The sequence below is a fragment of the Vicugna pacos genome, chromosome 25 (genome assembly GCF_048564905.1).
Source record: "Vicugna pacos chromosome 25, VicPac4, whole genome shotgun sequence".
NCBI classification, from domain to species: Eukaryota; Metazoa; Chordata; class Mammalia; order Artiodactyla; family Camelidae; genus Vicugna; species Vicugna pacos.
This window is the reverse complement of record NC_133011.1, coordinates 37,730,334-37,747,485: the sequence shown is the minus strand read 5'-3', so window position 1 is coordinate 37,747,485 and position 17,152 is coordinate 37,730,334. Positions and strand designations below refer to the sequence as shown.

The 17,152-nt window shown below is 53.2% G+C and overlaps 1 protein-coding gene across 5 annotated transcripts in view; it reads right to left on the bottom strand.

The window, feature by feature from the left end:
* DENND3 (DENN domain containing 3) overlaps nt 1-16,282 on the bottom strand; it is a 45,818-nt gene extending 29,536 nt beyond the window's left edge. For 3 of the 5 annotated variants that reach the window (XR_012064255.1, XM_072949803.1, XM_072949804.1), the window contains exons 1-7: nt 16,133-16,282; nt 9,771-10,050; nt 9,153-9,268; nt 7,815-7,957; nt 7,490-7,601; nt 2,717-2,836; nt 2,244-2,462 (exon numbers count right to left, since the gene is read on the bottom strand). Coding sequence is in view for 4 of the 5 variants with exons in the window: in XM_072949803.1 (XP_072805904.1) it covers nt 2,244-2,462; nt 2,717-2,836; nt 7,490-7,601; nt 7,815-7,957; nt 9,153-9,268; nt 9,771-10,050; nt 16,133-16,234 (1,092 nt within the window). In the remaining variant the exon portion in view is untranslated. Of the gene's footprint in view, nt 1-2,243; nt 2,463-2,716; nt 2,837-7,489; nt 7,602-7,814; nt 7,958-9,152; nt 9,269-9,770; nt 10,051-16,132 lie in introns of those variants that run through there. The other 2 variants (XM_072949805.1, XM_072949806.1) reach the window with 2 other exon arrangements.
* Between the last annotated feature and the right edge of the window lie 870 nt (nt 16,283-17,152).

The following is a 17,152-nucleotide window of genomic DNA, read 5'->3' as shown; positions in this document are numbered from 1 at the left end:
TTTGGGGCAGAGCCCTAAGCCGGCAGGCGAGCGGGCCACCCTCGCGGAGCAGCAAGGATCCCCTCCAAGCCCCCAGCCAGAGAAAACACCCCAACCCTCAGACGCGTTCGGTCCAGGCCGCTGCCTTGTCCTGAAGTCTTCCTGGACAGGAGAATCACTCAAAGGGCTTCCTTGGTGGCTAAGGACTGGAATCAAGTACCCATGCCTGCAAGCTTCCCTTCTGAAGGGTCTGAAACAAGATGGTTTTTTTTCCCCCGAATGACTTAAAGAAGAAACATAATTTTAAACTCCGGAGCATGGTCTATTTTTCCCTTGTTTGCAAGGGTGACATATTTCCGTTCCTTCCATGAGGTCTGAATGGCCTTTTCCCAAACTGTGTTTGTCCCCTGGTAAGTCACTCGCTCTGGCAAGAAACACAGATACTTGGCTCCACCCCCGGAGGGGCCCTGGGCCAAGCACAGCGTCTACCCTACCCTCTTCCAGGAGTGGCTCTATATGCCCGGAAAAAAGCCAGATGATGGCTGAAGACGGAGGGGCGTGCACAGCATCCCCTCTGCTCCTCTCTCTGTTTTTGTGCCTACTTAGAAATTTTCAAAATGACAGTTTAAAAGGAAAGCTACCCTGTACCAACTGCCAATAAGCACATGAAAAAGAGCCCCACATGGCCAGTCACTGGGGAGATGCCCACCAAAGCCGCCCAGCAGGGGGGCTGGGGTCCAAAGACAGGACTAGTGCCGTGAGGCGGGGGAGAATCAGAGTCCCCCCACCCCTGCTGGAGGGAGGCGCGAGCCTGCAGCCGCTGGGGACCACAGCCTGGCCATTTCCCAAACGTTAGACGCCCCGTTACCACCTGACCCAGCAGCCTCTCTCCTAGGTGTGACTCCCGAGGAAAATGACACACGTCCACACAAACCGTGTATGTGACTATGCACAGCTGCGATGTCCACAACGGCCAAAAGGCAGAAACAACCCCAAGTGTCTCCAGCCCACGAGTGGATAAACTGTGGTCTCTTCATTCAAGGGAATCCTATTTGGCAAGAAAAGTCAAGTGCTGCTGCAAAGGTGAACCTCAAGGAGCATGACGCTTAGTGCGAGGAGCCAGTCACGAGAGACCACGTGCTGAGTGACGCCATCTACGCAAAACCCATGCGTACAGAGCAGGCAGCTCCACAGAGACAGAGGGTGGACACTTTCTGCCAGGGGCTGGGCAGGGGGCAGGACGGGGTGGCTGCTGATGCACACAGGGTACCTTGGTGGCTGACGGAAAAGTCCAAAATTAGTCGTCACAGCTCTGTAAAGTTACTGAAAGCCACTAAGTTGCACATTTTAGTCCAGGAAACTCTGGTATGTAAATTATATCTAACAAAAGCTGTTTTGAGAAAAGCAAACCTGCTCTGCCCGCTGGCGATACTGCAGTCCATCCCAGATCCATGGCATTAGCTCCCCTTCTAAATATACCCCGTCTCTGTCGGCATGGCGGGAAAGACAGCTACCACGTATTAAGCACTTGCTGTATGCAGCTGTTCTGTCGACCCCTAGATGCTGCCACGATAACTCAGCCACGCACGTACCGTCCTTTTGCCACCAGGACACTGAAGGGTGTCACACCCTGTCACAAGTCAGCCCCACGGCAAGTAAACGGCCACTGAACTCAGCACAGCCCACAGACCCCTCTGACACAGCTGCACACACCTGCATTTTTCTAGGAAGTAGGTCCGTAGTATTCGTGAACAACAGAGGCTTAATGAGAAAACTAAAAATGGAAAATGTGGAGCAATAACAATGCCGGCTCTGGTCTACCAAGCGCCAGCCACCTGCCGGGCACCAGGAGGGACGGGGACATTCCTCAGCCAGAGCCCTGCTCAGGAGCCCGAGGCAGTGTCCATTTCACAGACAAGGAAACTGAGGCTTAGCAAAGGCAGGGAAGTCACTCAGGGCAGAGACTTGAAATCAGGCTCCCTCGACTCCATCGCCTGCCCTGGCCTCGCTGAAAGGCCACAGAAGCCATCAGAGCCACTGTGATCTAAGTGGACTAAGCGGCATCAGGGTGTGACACCTGGAGCGCGGGCCCTGAACACCCCGGGACACAGGAGGTCGTGTACACCGTGCGTGTGACGCCCAGAGCAGCAGCGCTCAGGAAGAGTGACCGCGTCTCTCTGCCCCCACCCACCCTCGAGGGCCAGGGCACCGCCCAGCAGCTTCCCACCCGGCGTCCCCAGGCGCTCACGGGGTGGACCACCAACCTTGCTGACTTCTTCAAAGTGGTCGAGGTGGCAGCCCATGAGGAAGGATGTGGGCGCCATGAGGAAGTCCAGCATCTGCCCCGACAGGATGGGCACGAACGTGTGCTGCCACTGCAGGGGGTGCAGGTAGACCATGAAGCACTCGGCCACCAGCGTCAGCAGAGCCCAGCTGGACGAGAAGAACACGACGCGCTGCTCCGTCAAGAGGCATGTGAGGATCTGGGCGTGGACAGCACCGGGGACAAAGCTGAAGCACCGGGCATGGCACCCAGCATCCACCCTGCTTTCCCTGCTCCGTTTGCTGCAACCAAAGCCACTCTGACCCCCTAAAAGTGCTCTCTGCATATAGTATCCATTGTAGTGAGTGTCAGCTTTAAGCAAAAAAATAAAAATAAAATAAGTATTTTGAGTAGTGTGGATGCCCCAGGGAGCCACTCAGCTCGAGATGCTCACAGGCTTGGAAGGACGCGTACCTGCAGCACCTTCTCGGGTCTGAAGCACAGTAAGGGCAGGTGAAGGTCCAGGTCGATGAGCGGGCTTTCGGGGTCCGCTCTCGAGGGAAACACGATCTGTAGTGGTTTCATGTTAAATATCTGCAACAACCGATTTCCATCATTAGCTCAGGAGGCTGAAAGGCACTGAGATGCACTGTTCGGGCTCAGAAAGCAAACACTTTGATGTCACAGAGTAACAGAACAGTCTAGAGATAAACAGAACTGCCAGGGACTGTTCATGCTCAAGCTGAGCGCTTAGTGTCTTTTTCAGCTAAACTTCCTTAAACTCGTTAATCAATTAGCACGCTGCTCATTCACAAACCAAGGACAAACTGCCTCCCAGCCGCCCACCCCAACCCACACAGACTCTAACCACGCACATCCAGGTCAATCTTGGCTAGTACACATTGTCTCGGGTCCTGCTTATTACACAGTCTCTTGTATTTTCAATTTGATAGTCAAAGCTCCTTAATGACATGGGATTCAAAAAAAACTTAGCAAAGACACTTTATTTTTCAAAATGATGTTATTTAAAAGTAACACTTCAATTCAAATTCCACGTCCACAGGCCTGTGGTGTGTGAGAGGACGAGGCAGACGTGAAGGAGGAAGGTGTGGCCCCCCCATGTGGGGCTGAGGGAGCCAAGGAGGTGGAGGGGTGAACAGCAGGTGACGCCTCCCTTGGCAGCAGGCACCTGGGGGGCCCTCAGCAAGTGCTGGGGCCCGGCCGCCCCTGACGCTCCGACACACGAGTGGATGGAGGGGGCTGAGCACGAGCAGAGCTTTGGGAAATCAGAACAGGAAAAGGGAATCAAATCTTCGATGAAGCAGCTTCCTCTAGGAAAAGTGTGGAAGGTTGAGAAATGCAGGAAAGCAGAGAACTGGGTCGGGAAAAAGGCCAGGCAGCCAGCACCCACCAGCCCGCAAACAGCAACTGCTGGAGAGGGCGAGGGGGAAAGGGAGCCTCCTGCGCTGCTGGTGGGAAGGCAAACCGTGCAGCCACTGCGGAGGACAGTAGGGAGGGTCCTTAAAAAACTAAAACTAGAGTCACCATGTGATCCAGCAATCCCACTCCTGGGCGTATATCCAGAAAAGATGAAAACTCTAATTCTAAAAGACACCTGCACCCCAGTGTTCACAGCAGCACTATTCATGACAGCCAAGACACGGCAGCAACCTAAGTGTCCATCAACACATGGCTGGATAAAGAAGAGGTGGTGTATTTATACAATGGAATACTACTCAGCCATAAAAAAGAATGCAATAATGCCATCTGCAGCAACATGGGTGGGCCTGGAGATCAACATACTGAGTGAAGTAAGTCAGACAAAAGACAAATATCACATGCTATCGCTTATATCTGGAATCTTATAAAATGATACAAATGGACTTATTTACAAAACAGAAGCACTCACAGAGAAAACAAACTTACAGTTACCAAAGGGAAAACGGGGCCCTCGGTATTGATTAATTTTTGCGCGTGCACACGCACACACACACACACACACACACACACACAGAACTGGAAACAAGACAAGACCGTCATTTCTGACAGCCAGGACATCTGCTCGTGCCTCCAATCAATACTGGGGTTTCTTGTTCCCAGTTTGGCTACAGAAGGAAGGCATTAAAAATAAGGCAGATACACTTACGAGACCAATACATTTGTTTTAAAACAAAACAAAACAAAGCAGAATTAAATACTCCAAGCTGTGATGAATTATTAACAATTCTAACACTTGTACGAAAAATTCTCCTCAGTGTTTCAAAAACTAAACATGCCAACCAGACACCCATTAAAGACAAAAACCAGCTCCATAGTTTGCTGGTCACTCTACAGTAACATGGTCACTGCGACATCTCGGGTGGCCTGCTAACGATCTTACAGCCTTGACACTCACACCCTCTGAGGTGGGCTCTGTTATTCTACCCACTCTACAGATTTAAGAAACTGAGGAGGGAGAGATATTCTAGGTCAATATTTTCCGGATTTCAACCTGATTGGAGCCCCAGAGAAACAGCAGACTTCTCACACAGAGCAAACAGAACGTGACTCGGGTACAGTGATAAGCCACACGCCTCACTGGGCATCCCCGGTCAGGCCCATAATTTGAAAAGCAAATAAAATCAGAACCACTGCTGGGCAGAGAAAGCAGAGCAGGCCCAGGGCCTCTGCTCTCCTCGGCGGGTGGTCCAGGCCCCTGAGAGGATGTGCGGGGTCCCTGCCTCCCCACTCCCCACCCTGTGGGCCTCCTGCCCCATCAGCGCAGGTCAGAGATGAGCACGCGCACTATTCGACACACAAGGACCACCGCTCCTGGCCGCTGTGACAGCCTCTAACCTGGCGCTGGTTTGCAGTGGGTTCTGGAAGATTCTGCCGCAGCAGCTCCTGCCTCAGAGGACACTGGCCTAAGCTGACCTCTCGGATTTCTTCACAACAATAAACAGCCACTATTATACAACAGTCCCTAAAATAGATGACAACTCTTATGTCAACTTGGACCCAACAGCTAATGAGACGTGTTAGTGGAGGATCACAGTGACGGGACTTATCCAGACTCGGCCCAGGCGGACAGACCACGGGCCCCACACGCAGACCCTGGCTGAAGGAACACTCCTGGCTGATGCTGAAACAAGGCTCACTCACATTCACTCGCTGAACAGCACTCCGGGGGGTAGCAGCTGAGCGCTGGACGCAGTGGCAAGTCCTGCATATGCAGATCTGAGCGTGGCCTCCATCCTCACGCAGCTCAGAGTCCAATGGAGAAAACAGACATTCACCAAAAAACACGTGCATGCAAGCCCTAACTGCAGGCTGTGCTGAGCTCTGCAGGAAGAGAGCGGCTGCTGCGAGAGACCGCGGGTCCAGCTACTCTGGAGAACCAGCATCTGAGCCAGGTTGGAGAGAGGAGCAGGGGCTGGAGAGGGAAAATGGAGAGAGCCATACTTCCAGGAACAGCACATGCAAGAGCCCTGTGGCAGCACCTGCGAGGGACCGACCGACGTCCAGTGCAGCCGGAGGACAGTGACCAAGGGAGTGAACGGAGCTGGACAGAGCTGGACAGTGACGCAGGGGCCAGGGATGCATCTCTTGGTGAGGGCGACCAGGGAGAAACTGTTGTGGGGTTTTATGCATAGAAGGACAGTTCAATGTATAGATTTTAATGCTCTCTCCAGCTACTGTGCAAAGGATGAACTATATGTAAGGTCAAGAATGGAAGTGGACAGACCAGTGGTTCCCTAAGTCAAGTTAGTGGGAAAAGCTGGTGGCCCAGAATGGGGTGGTGACAGTGGAAGCGGGTGAACTAGAACCAGATGTTGGAGGCAAGCTGGTCAAGTGTGACTGACAGGTGTGGGTGACAGGTGGGTGTGACAGGTGTGGATGGTGGGATTAGAGGCATGGAGAATGTCCCCAGGACACTTTTTCACTGGGGCTGGCAGAAACGGAGGAACCAAACATCAACCACTCCAAGATTCTAGGACACAGGAAACTGGTGTAAGTACCATTTATACCATGTTACTTATGGCAAAAGGTAGAGCACAGCACATGACAGTTAATCCTAAAACTGTTCTGAGCTCAGGGACTTTTGTTCACTGCTGCAGCAGATCCCCAGTGAATATGTGCTGAGTTTCTAGAACAAGAAAGGAAACCTTGCTGATTTCATTGCACAAAAATACCAATTATCCGCATAGTAAAGGTGAGTGCCCAGCACAAAAATCCAACAAATTTCCCCACAAAGGTTTCTGGGGGTGGAACCGAAGCAGACAGAGGTCCTGCTCTGCCTTGAGCCTGGAATGCACTTGGCAGGATATCCCCCTCCGCCCACTGCCCCGAGCAGACTGCTGGGCTTAGGGTAACATTAAACATAAACGTTTCAAGTTCATAATCACAAATTTCCTAATAAATGTTTCAACAGCCCATAATAATCAAAATATAGAAAAACAAGACTTAGAAACATAATCTTCCAGAAGGGGCTAACAGAGGGAAACTGACTTTACATTAACTGTACATTTCAAGACGTTTATCAAATAGGTGTCTATTTTTTAAAAAAAGGGAAGCATCCTATGGTTAAATTTGTTTGGAAACCGCTGAGTCAAACAGGTTTCACCACACAGCTTAGCAGTCTGACACGTTACTCAACCAAGGGAAAGGAGGGCAGCCTCTCCCTGGCGGTCTCAGCCCTGAAGCCCCTGCCACGACACGGCCAGCGGCGACTGAGGGCCAGGGCTCCCCACACCCCAGTTCGGGAGACACCTGTTTATCAATTAAGTCACACAAGCGTTCTGCAAATAACAGAAACTATAAACCAGTTACTTCAATACTCACACCGACAGGAGAAAACATTCACAAAGTGAATATAATAGCCAACTGTCCAGACAAACACACTAAAGGGAAACTAGCAACGTAAGTAAACTTACATTTTCTGCAAGGCAAGTGATGAGTTAACAAGATAACCACCAAAGGGGCCTATTACTAGCTCTGATTCTGTTTTTCATGAGTCACAGCAAAACTCAAGCCTAAATATTTGACTTCTTGCCCCAAATTTTAATTTCTAATTTTTAGAAAATAAACTTCTGATTTATCCCTAGTTTTTTGACCTTTGAAATAGTGTATAAAACACTTCTGTAAGGAACTTGAGAAGCATAATTTAAATAAAGCCAGAACTTAAGAGAATCACTTAAAACATTTCAGCCATCTTCATCATCTTACATGTGTGCAAGGGAAAAACAAGATAATTCCAGATTTAATTACCAAATGGAGAGGTCCAGGTGGCGGGCTCGGTATTAAAGACAGTTTTGCAGCAAAATCTTTTATGTGATTGTCAACTTCAAAATCTTTACAGAACTTCAGATGAGTCAATAAACTGAAATTAATAAATAAATAAAATCGCAAAATAAATACGAGCATCCAGTGGTCATCTTAGCATTTCTAATCAAAGCTGAAATCTCTGTGCCAGGAGCTCTGGGACTTTTCACAACGAGGGAAGAGTCGGGGTGTCAGACTGTAGGGCCTGGCTGCCCGGGTGGAGACGGCGTCTGGAAGGGGGCTGGCGGGGGGTTCTGGGGGGCTGGCTCACCAGGACAGGCAGTCCTTGAGGGCGTTGTAATAGGGGAATCTGGAGACGACACACACGGCGAAGGGTATGAAGCAGCCGGCTGCGCCCCCGCTCGGTCCCGACACCTCCCAGTGCGTCTTGCCATTGTAAAAACAGTACTCGTCCTGGAGAAAAAGCAACGGTGCTGTCACCTCCCGACCCCGGCAAACCCCAGCCTCCGTCTTCAATAGTGTGGCATCTCCAGGCGGAAAGGAGACTGAGGGGCCGGACAGCCCTCCTCCTGCACGCCTGGCCCGCCCACTCTGGCTTCACTGTCCTAGCGAGCACCGGCCTTTGGACCAGCTCTGACAGGATGCTTGCACTGGCTGAGCGAGGGGCTCCGGTTACAGGTTCCCGCCCCAGAGAAACTCAGCGCCTTGCGTGGGAAGGTACCCACGGTTAGAACACAGGGAGACGCGAGAAGGGACCCCACTCAGAAAGGGAAATGCAGCATGTGAAGGTCCGGCAACCAGCTGGTTGTCACTGACCAGGGGAGGGGGCAGGAAGGGCCCTGGCCAATGACAGGCAGGGGCGGGGGGCGTCTTAGCTGGAAGAGAACACAGCAGCCAGTTGCAGAAGGCGCAACCCTCTGCGTAGCTTACAAGGGGCATAATGTTGGGGCCCATTATCTGGGCCCCAGGAGATGGCTCTTTGGGGTTGGAAGCAGTCGCCCTTCACCTGTACTGTCTGTTCCATTATTTCCCCAACACGTTCCCCAAGGCCGGCTGGTTCACACACAGTGGCCCTGCCCAGAAAGCACTCCCCAAATGTGTGATGGCTGGGCCACCCCCTCAAAACCCAAGCCTGGGCACCTGCCCTACATGAAAGGTGGAAGCAACCCACACGCCCGTCAGCTGAGAAAGGGGTAAGCAGAACATGGTTTACACACACCGTGAACCACGACTCAGCCACAAAAAAGAATGAAGCACTGCCACACTCCCATGTGGACGAGCTCTGAGAAAATCCAGCTATGTAAGAGAAGTCAGATGCAAAAGGACATGTATCGTGTGTTTCCACTCGCTTGAAATGAAATGACCAGAAAGGGCAAAGGCACAGAGCAGAAAGCAGCGGGGGTGGCCTGGGGCTGGGGCAGCAGGGACCGGGGGTCACTGCTGATGGCACAGGACTGCCCTCTGGGGCGATGAACACGCTGTGGAACCAGACGTTGGTGATGGTGGCAGAACATTGTGAATGTACTTAATGACACTGAACTGTATGACTTTTTAATGGCTAAAATGGTGATTGTTCTGTGCATTTTACCACAATTTAAAAAAAAACAACCTAGATCCAATTTGAGAGGGAGTCACGGCAATCACGTACGTGCAAGGGTCGGTAGTACTGGGCAACCACGCCATAGGTTCTGTTGCCGCAGACGTCGGTCAGCACCAGAAAATGGACACAGTCCTCCTTGGGCTCAGAGGCCACACACACGCCCCCTGTAGACAGAGAAAAATCAAGAAAAACTTCATTCCGGCCACATGGCATCCACCTTGAGGCCTGCGCTATCCATAAGCCACAGGACACGCCCTCTCCGACTGTCCGCTGCGGCTCTTTGATGCCAGATGTGCAAATTCTTCGGTCACGCACCACCTCCCGACATCCCGCTCCCGTCAGTGGCAATTCCTCTCCACCCTCTGTGCTCTGAAGACTCTGTGAAGGGATGTGGGCACAGCCCAGAGACAAAGACTTCAGGGTGCACCTGGGGTGCTGACGGGGAAGGGGGTGCCCCAGCCTACTCAGGTTGGAATCCCTGAGAGCAGGAAGCCACATCGATTTCTCGATGGAGACTCCAGACAGGTCCTTGCGTCAAGTCTTCTGTGTGAGTCCCCGCACCGGGCCCCCGCACGCTTCTCAAGGACCAGGGAGACAACACAGCCAGAGCACAGGCCGGCTCCTGGCGGGACCTGGCAGGCTGGGGGAAATGCGGGCCGTGCGCACCAGGGAAGCACAGCTGCGGCAGGGCCAGCAGGTCCACGCCGTTGGGGACGCTGACGTCCTCGGGGTCCGGGCCCCTGGGGCCGCCCGGGAGGCCCCTCCAGGGCTCAGCTTTGGGCCGCTCTCTCTTCTTCCGGAAGGAGCGCCTCCTGGGCTTTCCCAGAGTTGCACAGTTCACGCCAGCCGCCGCTCCGTCCTCCTTACTGACGAACGGAGGCACGAAAACGGACAGGACCTCCGGCTCGAGAGAAGACAGGCTCTTGACCCCCTTTCTCTGGGCGACCTAAAACAGGCAGAAGTAGGGGTCACTGCTGCGGGGCCGGCCCTGCTCTGTCGCGTGCTAGCTTTCCCCTCCAGTGGCTGGTGACAGTGAGGAACTGCCCTGAAGGATTCTCAGGCCCTGAGCTCAGCAAGTCAGGGGACCTCTGGTCATGGTCCATCCGCTGCTAACGTGGACCACAACCGGCCCCCGGACGCAAGGGCTCAGTTCAGAGCTGGCACTGCGCAGAGACCTGAGTTCAGATCCTAGCGTGGTCAGAACCACGGCAGCCAATTACTTGCACCCTCCGAGCTTCCCTTTCGAGGGGTGAGTGCAGGGAATAAAGGAGGTGACCCAGGTCAAGCGCTCAGCCCCAGGGACCCCTGGAGGCCCCCATGTCCCCTCAGAGGCAGGTGGGGAGGGCTCTGCACGTTGTCAAACCCACAGAGATGGGTTTGCCCGCTGGGCCGCCGTGCACATTAGCTCGGTCACCTGGGACCAGGGCAGATGCACAGAGGAGTGAGGCCAGGCCTGATGGGCCCAGAGAGGTACCTCCTTCCTCCATCCACCTGACTGTCCCAGGTCCATACAAGGGGCTCACTGAGCCAGAATCCTTTCAACCTTGAACTTGGTATAAGGTTTTTTTTTTTAACTTTTCTATTTTCATTCTTCCCCCAAATAACATAAAGCACCTTCTATCTCTTTTCTATCAAACTAAGCACCTGACAGGGCTCTTCTTCCTAGGCAGTTAGGACTAAACAAATGTTGGTGTCAGACTGACTTCAGATCTTCCCAAGAAGGTGTTTGAAAAGCAGTCTATTCCAGAGAAGGGAGTGGCTCAAGTGTCAAGCCAGCCACAGACAGAAAAGTTGAAAGCAGGATTCTCTGGGTACAAAAGAAATGGGCAGGTACGAGGTGGCCGGGATCCAGGATCTTTGAGGGACCCTAGAAATGGCATCAGGAAGGACACCAGGAGAAATGGGACCTTACCTGGCAGAAGAGGAATAGCCAATATCAGCTTTTCAGCAAGCATCCCTGGTACCAGCAGGGGACCCCTACACTTAAAAGGGTTTCTACAATGGCAGCGCTCCCAGTCAGTAAACACGCACAAACTCAAGAAGCTTACTTTCATGCTCTGTAATTTGAATTCGGGTAAGAGTTTCTTAATATTTGGTGGGTGGGTGGTGGGGAAAGTAATGCCAGTAGGAAGCAAGAGCAAACATGGGACCTCCCTATTATTCTGTCATTTTAAAAGCTTTTGCGTATCCTGCATGGAAGGAATCCACTTCTCTGGGTATAGGAAATCTTTTCTAAAACTTTCCTGTCAAAGCCCAGCAGTTCGGGCCTAGTTCTATGAAAGCCATCTGTCTCCTCCTCACATAAAACGTTATGCCCCTGGAGACTGGGAGGCCCACTACCACACCGCGGAACAGCTCTGGACGTACATCCCTGTCAGAGCAGCAAACGAGCTCGCTCCACGTGGCATGTGAGACGGCTGATCAGCCCCTTTCCTGACACTTTGCGAGGATGCCTCCCTTCTGCTGTTTCGCCTCCCCTGCCTGCTCCTTGGTGGCCCCCTGTGGGCCCCTTCCTCCCAGCTGTGACCACCCCTGCCCCGTTCCTACTCACCCTCCAGCCTGTGGAGCAATCTCCACACGCCTGTGATTCTGTCTGTGCACAGGGTGGGCAGCTCCCAGGGTCCCATCCCAGCTACACTCAAGTGGGTCCCCTAAACTTAGAGTTCCAAAAAGTAAGCTCTTGCTCATTTCCAAAAACCTGGTCTTCCACCTCTACGCTCCTCTGTGATGAGGACCGAGCTCCTTGGGGCTTCCAAGCTGGACTCAGCACTGTGTCCCCTCTCTCCCCATCCAGAAACTCACACCTCAGGTCGTGGGCCTCAGAAAGGTCTCTAAAATCAGCCCAGCTGGTGTTCCACCTGTACCACGTTTGCAAACCCACAGCTCAGAGGAGGTACAGATTCACTACGAACTAACCCATCACGGTTACTGCCATGAGAAGAATGACACCGCCTCCTCCCACCTGGCCCTGGGCTCCCCATCTGCATCTCCATCCTTCTCCCAAAGGGGGTCCCTGTCTCTTTAGAGGGGACACGTGGCTCGTCACTCACCTGCCCCAACAGCAGTGGCTTCTGCTGCCTAGCGCCAGCCTCTTACTCCAGCCAGCCAGCCAGCCCCACAGACCCATCTCTGACCCTCTGCCAGACCGAAAAAACATGTTTGTACACATAACTGGTATCACTAGCCACCCTCAGGCAGGTATCGCACAGGTGCATGTGCCACAGGACAGGCCAACCACCTGCACGGGTGCACCTGGGCAGTAGGCCAGCCTGCCTCCAAAGCCACGGCGCCCCAAGCCACTCACTGAGCCCCTCGGCCACCTCGACATACGTGCCTCTGTCACAATGCTGTGCTCTTCCCTGCTCGGCACTCGGCCTGACCCAGCCCACTGCTTGCCCCACCTTCTTACCAGCAACCCCCTCTCCCTCACACTCACCAGAGGGGGCCTTTCCTCGACTGCAGCCGGGCTGCACACCCTGAGGTCATCACCTCCTAGACCACGGCCATGCAGAGTCCACCTGCCCTCCCTCACACCTCTCAGAGCCCGCCTGCCCCACTCCGTGGTGCAGGGCCACCTGTAGAATCTCGGGGTGGGGCAGGGTGGGGAGCCCTGTGCTCCTCTCTGCGGCCACAGGCAGCACAGAGGATGCCTCCTGGGGACGCTGTTCGTCTGCTCGTGCCCCAGCACTCACGATCTCTTAGAGGCATGCTCAGTCTGGACAGAAGACTGGTCATTACGTTAAGGCCGAGAAACTCCGTAATTCTCCCTGTTTATACCTTTGGTCACTTAAAGTGATGTGGCCACAATCCAGTCAACTTGGCGTGCAGCAGTTTATTACATACCTATCTTTTTTTTCCCCAAAATGTAAATCCCTGTTGTCTTTTCTGATTGGAGAAGCAACACAGTCTCATTTTAAAAGATATTAACAACAATATGAAAATAATAAAGGAAATAAAAGAAAGGGAACGCCTTCCCCATAGCCCCACAACTCACAGGTAGCACCCTGCACAGCCTGAGGTACAGGCTTCCCAGTTTTTAATGTATAAATATAATTTTTTCAAAAATACAACCATCATTTTTTTTTGGTTTTGTTTTTGAGTTTTATTTTTAGTTTAATTTTATTTATTTATTTTAATGGAGCCGCTGGGGACCGAACCCAAAATCTTGTGCATACTAAGCACGCCTTCTACCACTGAGCTATACCCTTCCCACTCCACAATCAATATGTTTAAATGATTGCATTAGCTCCCCCCTCCACATTTAACCAGTGTGCTGACCCCCCTGGAGACACCTTAGAGTGTCACAGTGTGTGACAGTTCAGTACTGCATTAGCCCAGTGCCCTCCTGGGGGACAGTGGGGTTGCTCTCAAACCTTCATCTCTGAACACCCTGAGCAACGGGCAGCAAAGACCTCTCACTGACATTCTTTCACACTGCCCACTCTGTAATTAGAATAATCTCCTGAAAGCGCACTCCTGGACCCCAGAGGGTTCGTGTGTTACTTTCTGACACATGTTGCACCTGCCCCTCCCCCCAGAGGAAGATGGGGCCCATGTCCACAGACTCTGCCCGGGGTGGTTTCCTGCTCTTCTCTCCCAGACACTGACTTACTAAGCCCCTCCCAGGACCATCATTTCAGTTCAAAAAGAAAGCAGACTCATTAAAAAGCAAAAACCACAACACTGTAATTCATCTAAGGCACTGTTAGATCACATAACGGCATTGATCTTCACTATAGGATTGGCTGTCACTTGTGAAATAAAACAGAAATGGATTTTTAAAATATGCTCTAGAACGGCATTGTCCACCACAGCTGCCAGTAGCCACATGTGACTATTCACATTTAAACTGATTAAAATTAAATGAAATATAAAATCCAGTTCCTCAGTGGCACTAGCCATAATTCCCGCACCCAGTAGCCATCTGTGGCCAGCTGCTGCCATATGGATGGCAAAGATGAAGACCACCAGTTGTCATCATCTGGTAGGTTCTGTTGGACAGTGTTACTCTAGAAACTGAAAGCCTGGATGCCCGCCACTGAAAAACAAAAATATGCCTTCCCACACAAGACTTACACCAGTGACCTACACTGTGAGAGGTGCTCTGAGCACTTTTCCACCACCCTGTGATGGACCCCTTCACATCCTGTGCTAGTTTCCATAGCAACTAAGGAGTGGAAGGAAATGTAACTGACCACAGTAACTCACTGGGGACTGAACTATATTCTTGAGTTCTTTGTCACTACCTCAATAAAACAAACACCACTCCACCTAAAAAATAAATTAGGTTAGCACAAACAAAGCAAAATGAAAAGTTAGGACACTATACTATAGTAACATTTAGCAAGCATTTCTCCTACCTCTGGGTTTCTGTTTTCATGTGTCACCAAATAGGAATGCCTGAATCAGAAAGAAATAGTGATTTTTTTAAACTAAAATTAAAAGTTATTTAAAAGCCTTGGACATTCAAAATAGAGCTGCTATAAAAATAAACCTGAGTAAGTAAACTCCGATGTTTGGTTAATTGTAACAGTCACGTCAGCCTTATGAATAGGATGTTACTCCATCTCATAACACTGCTTTTTCTCCTGCTCCTTTACCTGTTTCTCCCTCCACCCTTTGCCAAACCCCTAACAGAATCAAAGTGTAGAATAAAGAGGATGAAAGTTAAAGTGCAGAGCAGCCAACTGCACACTCGACCTGGGCAATGTTGCAGTCTGTTCCGTTCAGGAAAGCACCACTGTAAATATTTCAGTTGATTCATCCTGTTCACACTGAGGCAACAAACAGGCGTGTTGTAATCGCCGAAGAAGCAAGAACGCCTAACTGCAGAGAAGCCACAAATGAAACCAGGTCCTGTTCTATCAGAAGAAAAAGGAAGAAATGCCATTTGGCATGGAGAGGCAGGGGGCCAAGTCAACGCAATCCCCAAGGGTCAGAGGAGACAGAGACCAGAGGGGGACCCAGATATGATGGGGGTGGGGGGAGGAAGAAGGAGATGCAGAAATCATCTAAATTGGCTTTGTATTAAAGTCAAGGAGTACAGACCACCAAGACATCATCAGACGTTTATCCGGTTAATTTGAGCAACATTTAGCTCCTCTGGGTGATGTCCATTCACCTTTCATTGCTGTCATCAGGTAACTGGGCAGTAGAGTCGCGGAATCTCCCAACTCACTGGGCATCACCACTAACCAGAGTAAAACGACAAAGTCACAGACCAAGGGAAAAAAGAGGGCCACAGACCCACTTCAAAGAAATCTGGGATTCTAGAACTAAGAAAAAGTGAGAACACAGGAAAGAAACAAGGAGAAGGAGAAATGTCCAAAGCTGCTGTCCTGGAGGAAAGGACAGGAGCTTAACGCTTTGGCTGCCCGGGTGCACAGCGGAGAAAAGGAGGCGGCGGCACAGAGTGAGAAAAACAGCTGGTTTCATCGCGAAACGGCTAAATGCAGAAAATATAAAGGTGGTCCTGAAATCTAGAACTGAAAATCTCATTATGCTGTGCCCAGAACAGCATGGCACCTAGGAGACAGCGAATCTTTGTGTCACGAGTGAAATCATTTCATTGGTGTTGGGCCAGGATTCAGTCCTAAAGGCCGCGAAACTCCAGGCGGCCCGGCCTCGTCTTCACCTGGTCCAGGTGGGCGTAAAGAGACAGAAAAGCCGAGAGGAGCGAACTACTTAAGAAGCGCCCGACGAACGCGAGCGCTCTCCATCATAATCGCGGTGCGACGCCAGCGGGTCCCACCCGAGAGCGGCTCCGGGAGCGGAGAGGGCGGGAATCCCCAGCCGGCAGCCGCTCGCGACTCCGCCGCCGCTGGGGAAACAGCTGCTGCTCCCGCACCCGGCAGGCTCCCGAGGTGGCCGGCCTGGCCGGTCCTTGGACTTAGCGTCCCCACCCCGCGGACGCCGGGGACGCCGCGCGCACGCAGCGGGGTGTGCGGGACCCGACCCCGCTCTCCGGCCGCCGCCGCCGCCCCGCCGCCCGGCCAGCGCCCGCGTCGGTGTTCCCGCGGGGCCCTTACCTGCTCGGGGCCGCGGAGGCTGTCCCGGTCGGGGCCCAGCAGCGCGCATAGCTCCAGCAGCCCCGAAGGCAGCGCTAGGTGCTGCGGCACGGCCTCCGCCATGGCTGCTCCGCGGCCAAGGCCGGCTGGGCGCACCCCGCTGGGGTGCCTCGGGCCGCGCCCTTGCCCCGCCGCTGCCCCACCGCCCGGCTCAGCACCGAGCGAGCGGCAGCCCGCGGCGTCCTGGGAGTGCGCCGTCCGCGGGGGCGGGGCTTGTCGTGGGGCGGGGCCTGAGCAGCGGCGGGGCTAGGGCCTGGGCGGGGAGGGGCGGGTCCTGAGGGGAGGGCGGGGTCTGCTGGAGAGGAGCTGGGGCTGGAGGGGGCGGGCCCGCACGAGATCGTCATTTCCGAACCGGCCCGGCTGATCCCGGCGCGTGCGCGGAGTCTGCGCGCCTAGACCCCTCTGTCGGCCCATTCCCTGCCCGCCCGCATCCCCCTCCCAGGGGAACCCAGGAAGGGGTGGCCAGGGTCCTCAGGTAGCCCAGGAGGACTCCCAGACCCTGGTGCCGAGGGTTCGAGAGTCTCTTGCTCCCGCAAGCCCCCGGGTCCACCCTGGAGGGACTAAAGACTTGGACAGGCCCCTGCAGCCGCCGACTCCGGGAAGCCCTCCTGCGCGCAGGGTTCCAGAGTTGGCCGGGTGTGGACGGCAGGAAAGGCCTGCAGGGAAAGGGGTGCCTGGTTAATAACTCTGCAGGGTTAACCTAAGGCTGGCCTTGTCTACTAAGAGGTTGAATAAAATTCAGCAGGAAACGGGGCGGGGTGGGCGGTGCCTGACTGGACCCCAGGGAGCGCTGGACTGAGGAGTGTCAAGAGGACGAACGGGGCCCTTCCCCGGCCAGCCCCAGGCCTGGGCTGATCCCTGCGGACCATGGGCCTCCCCAGCCACAAGTTGCGGCCAGGAGGCTGGCTTTGGTGCCAGGTCCCTGAACAATGAACTTAGAGGGACCCAGGTCCCTGTCCTAGCTCTGCCTCCTGGCTAATG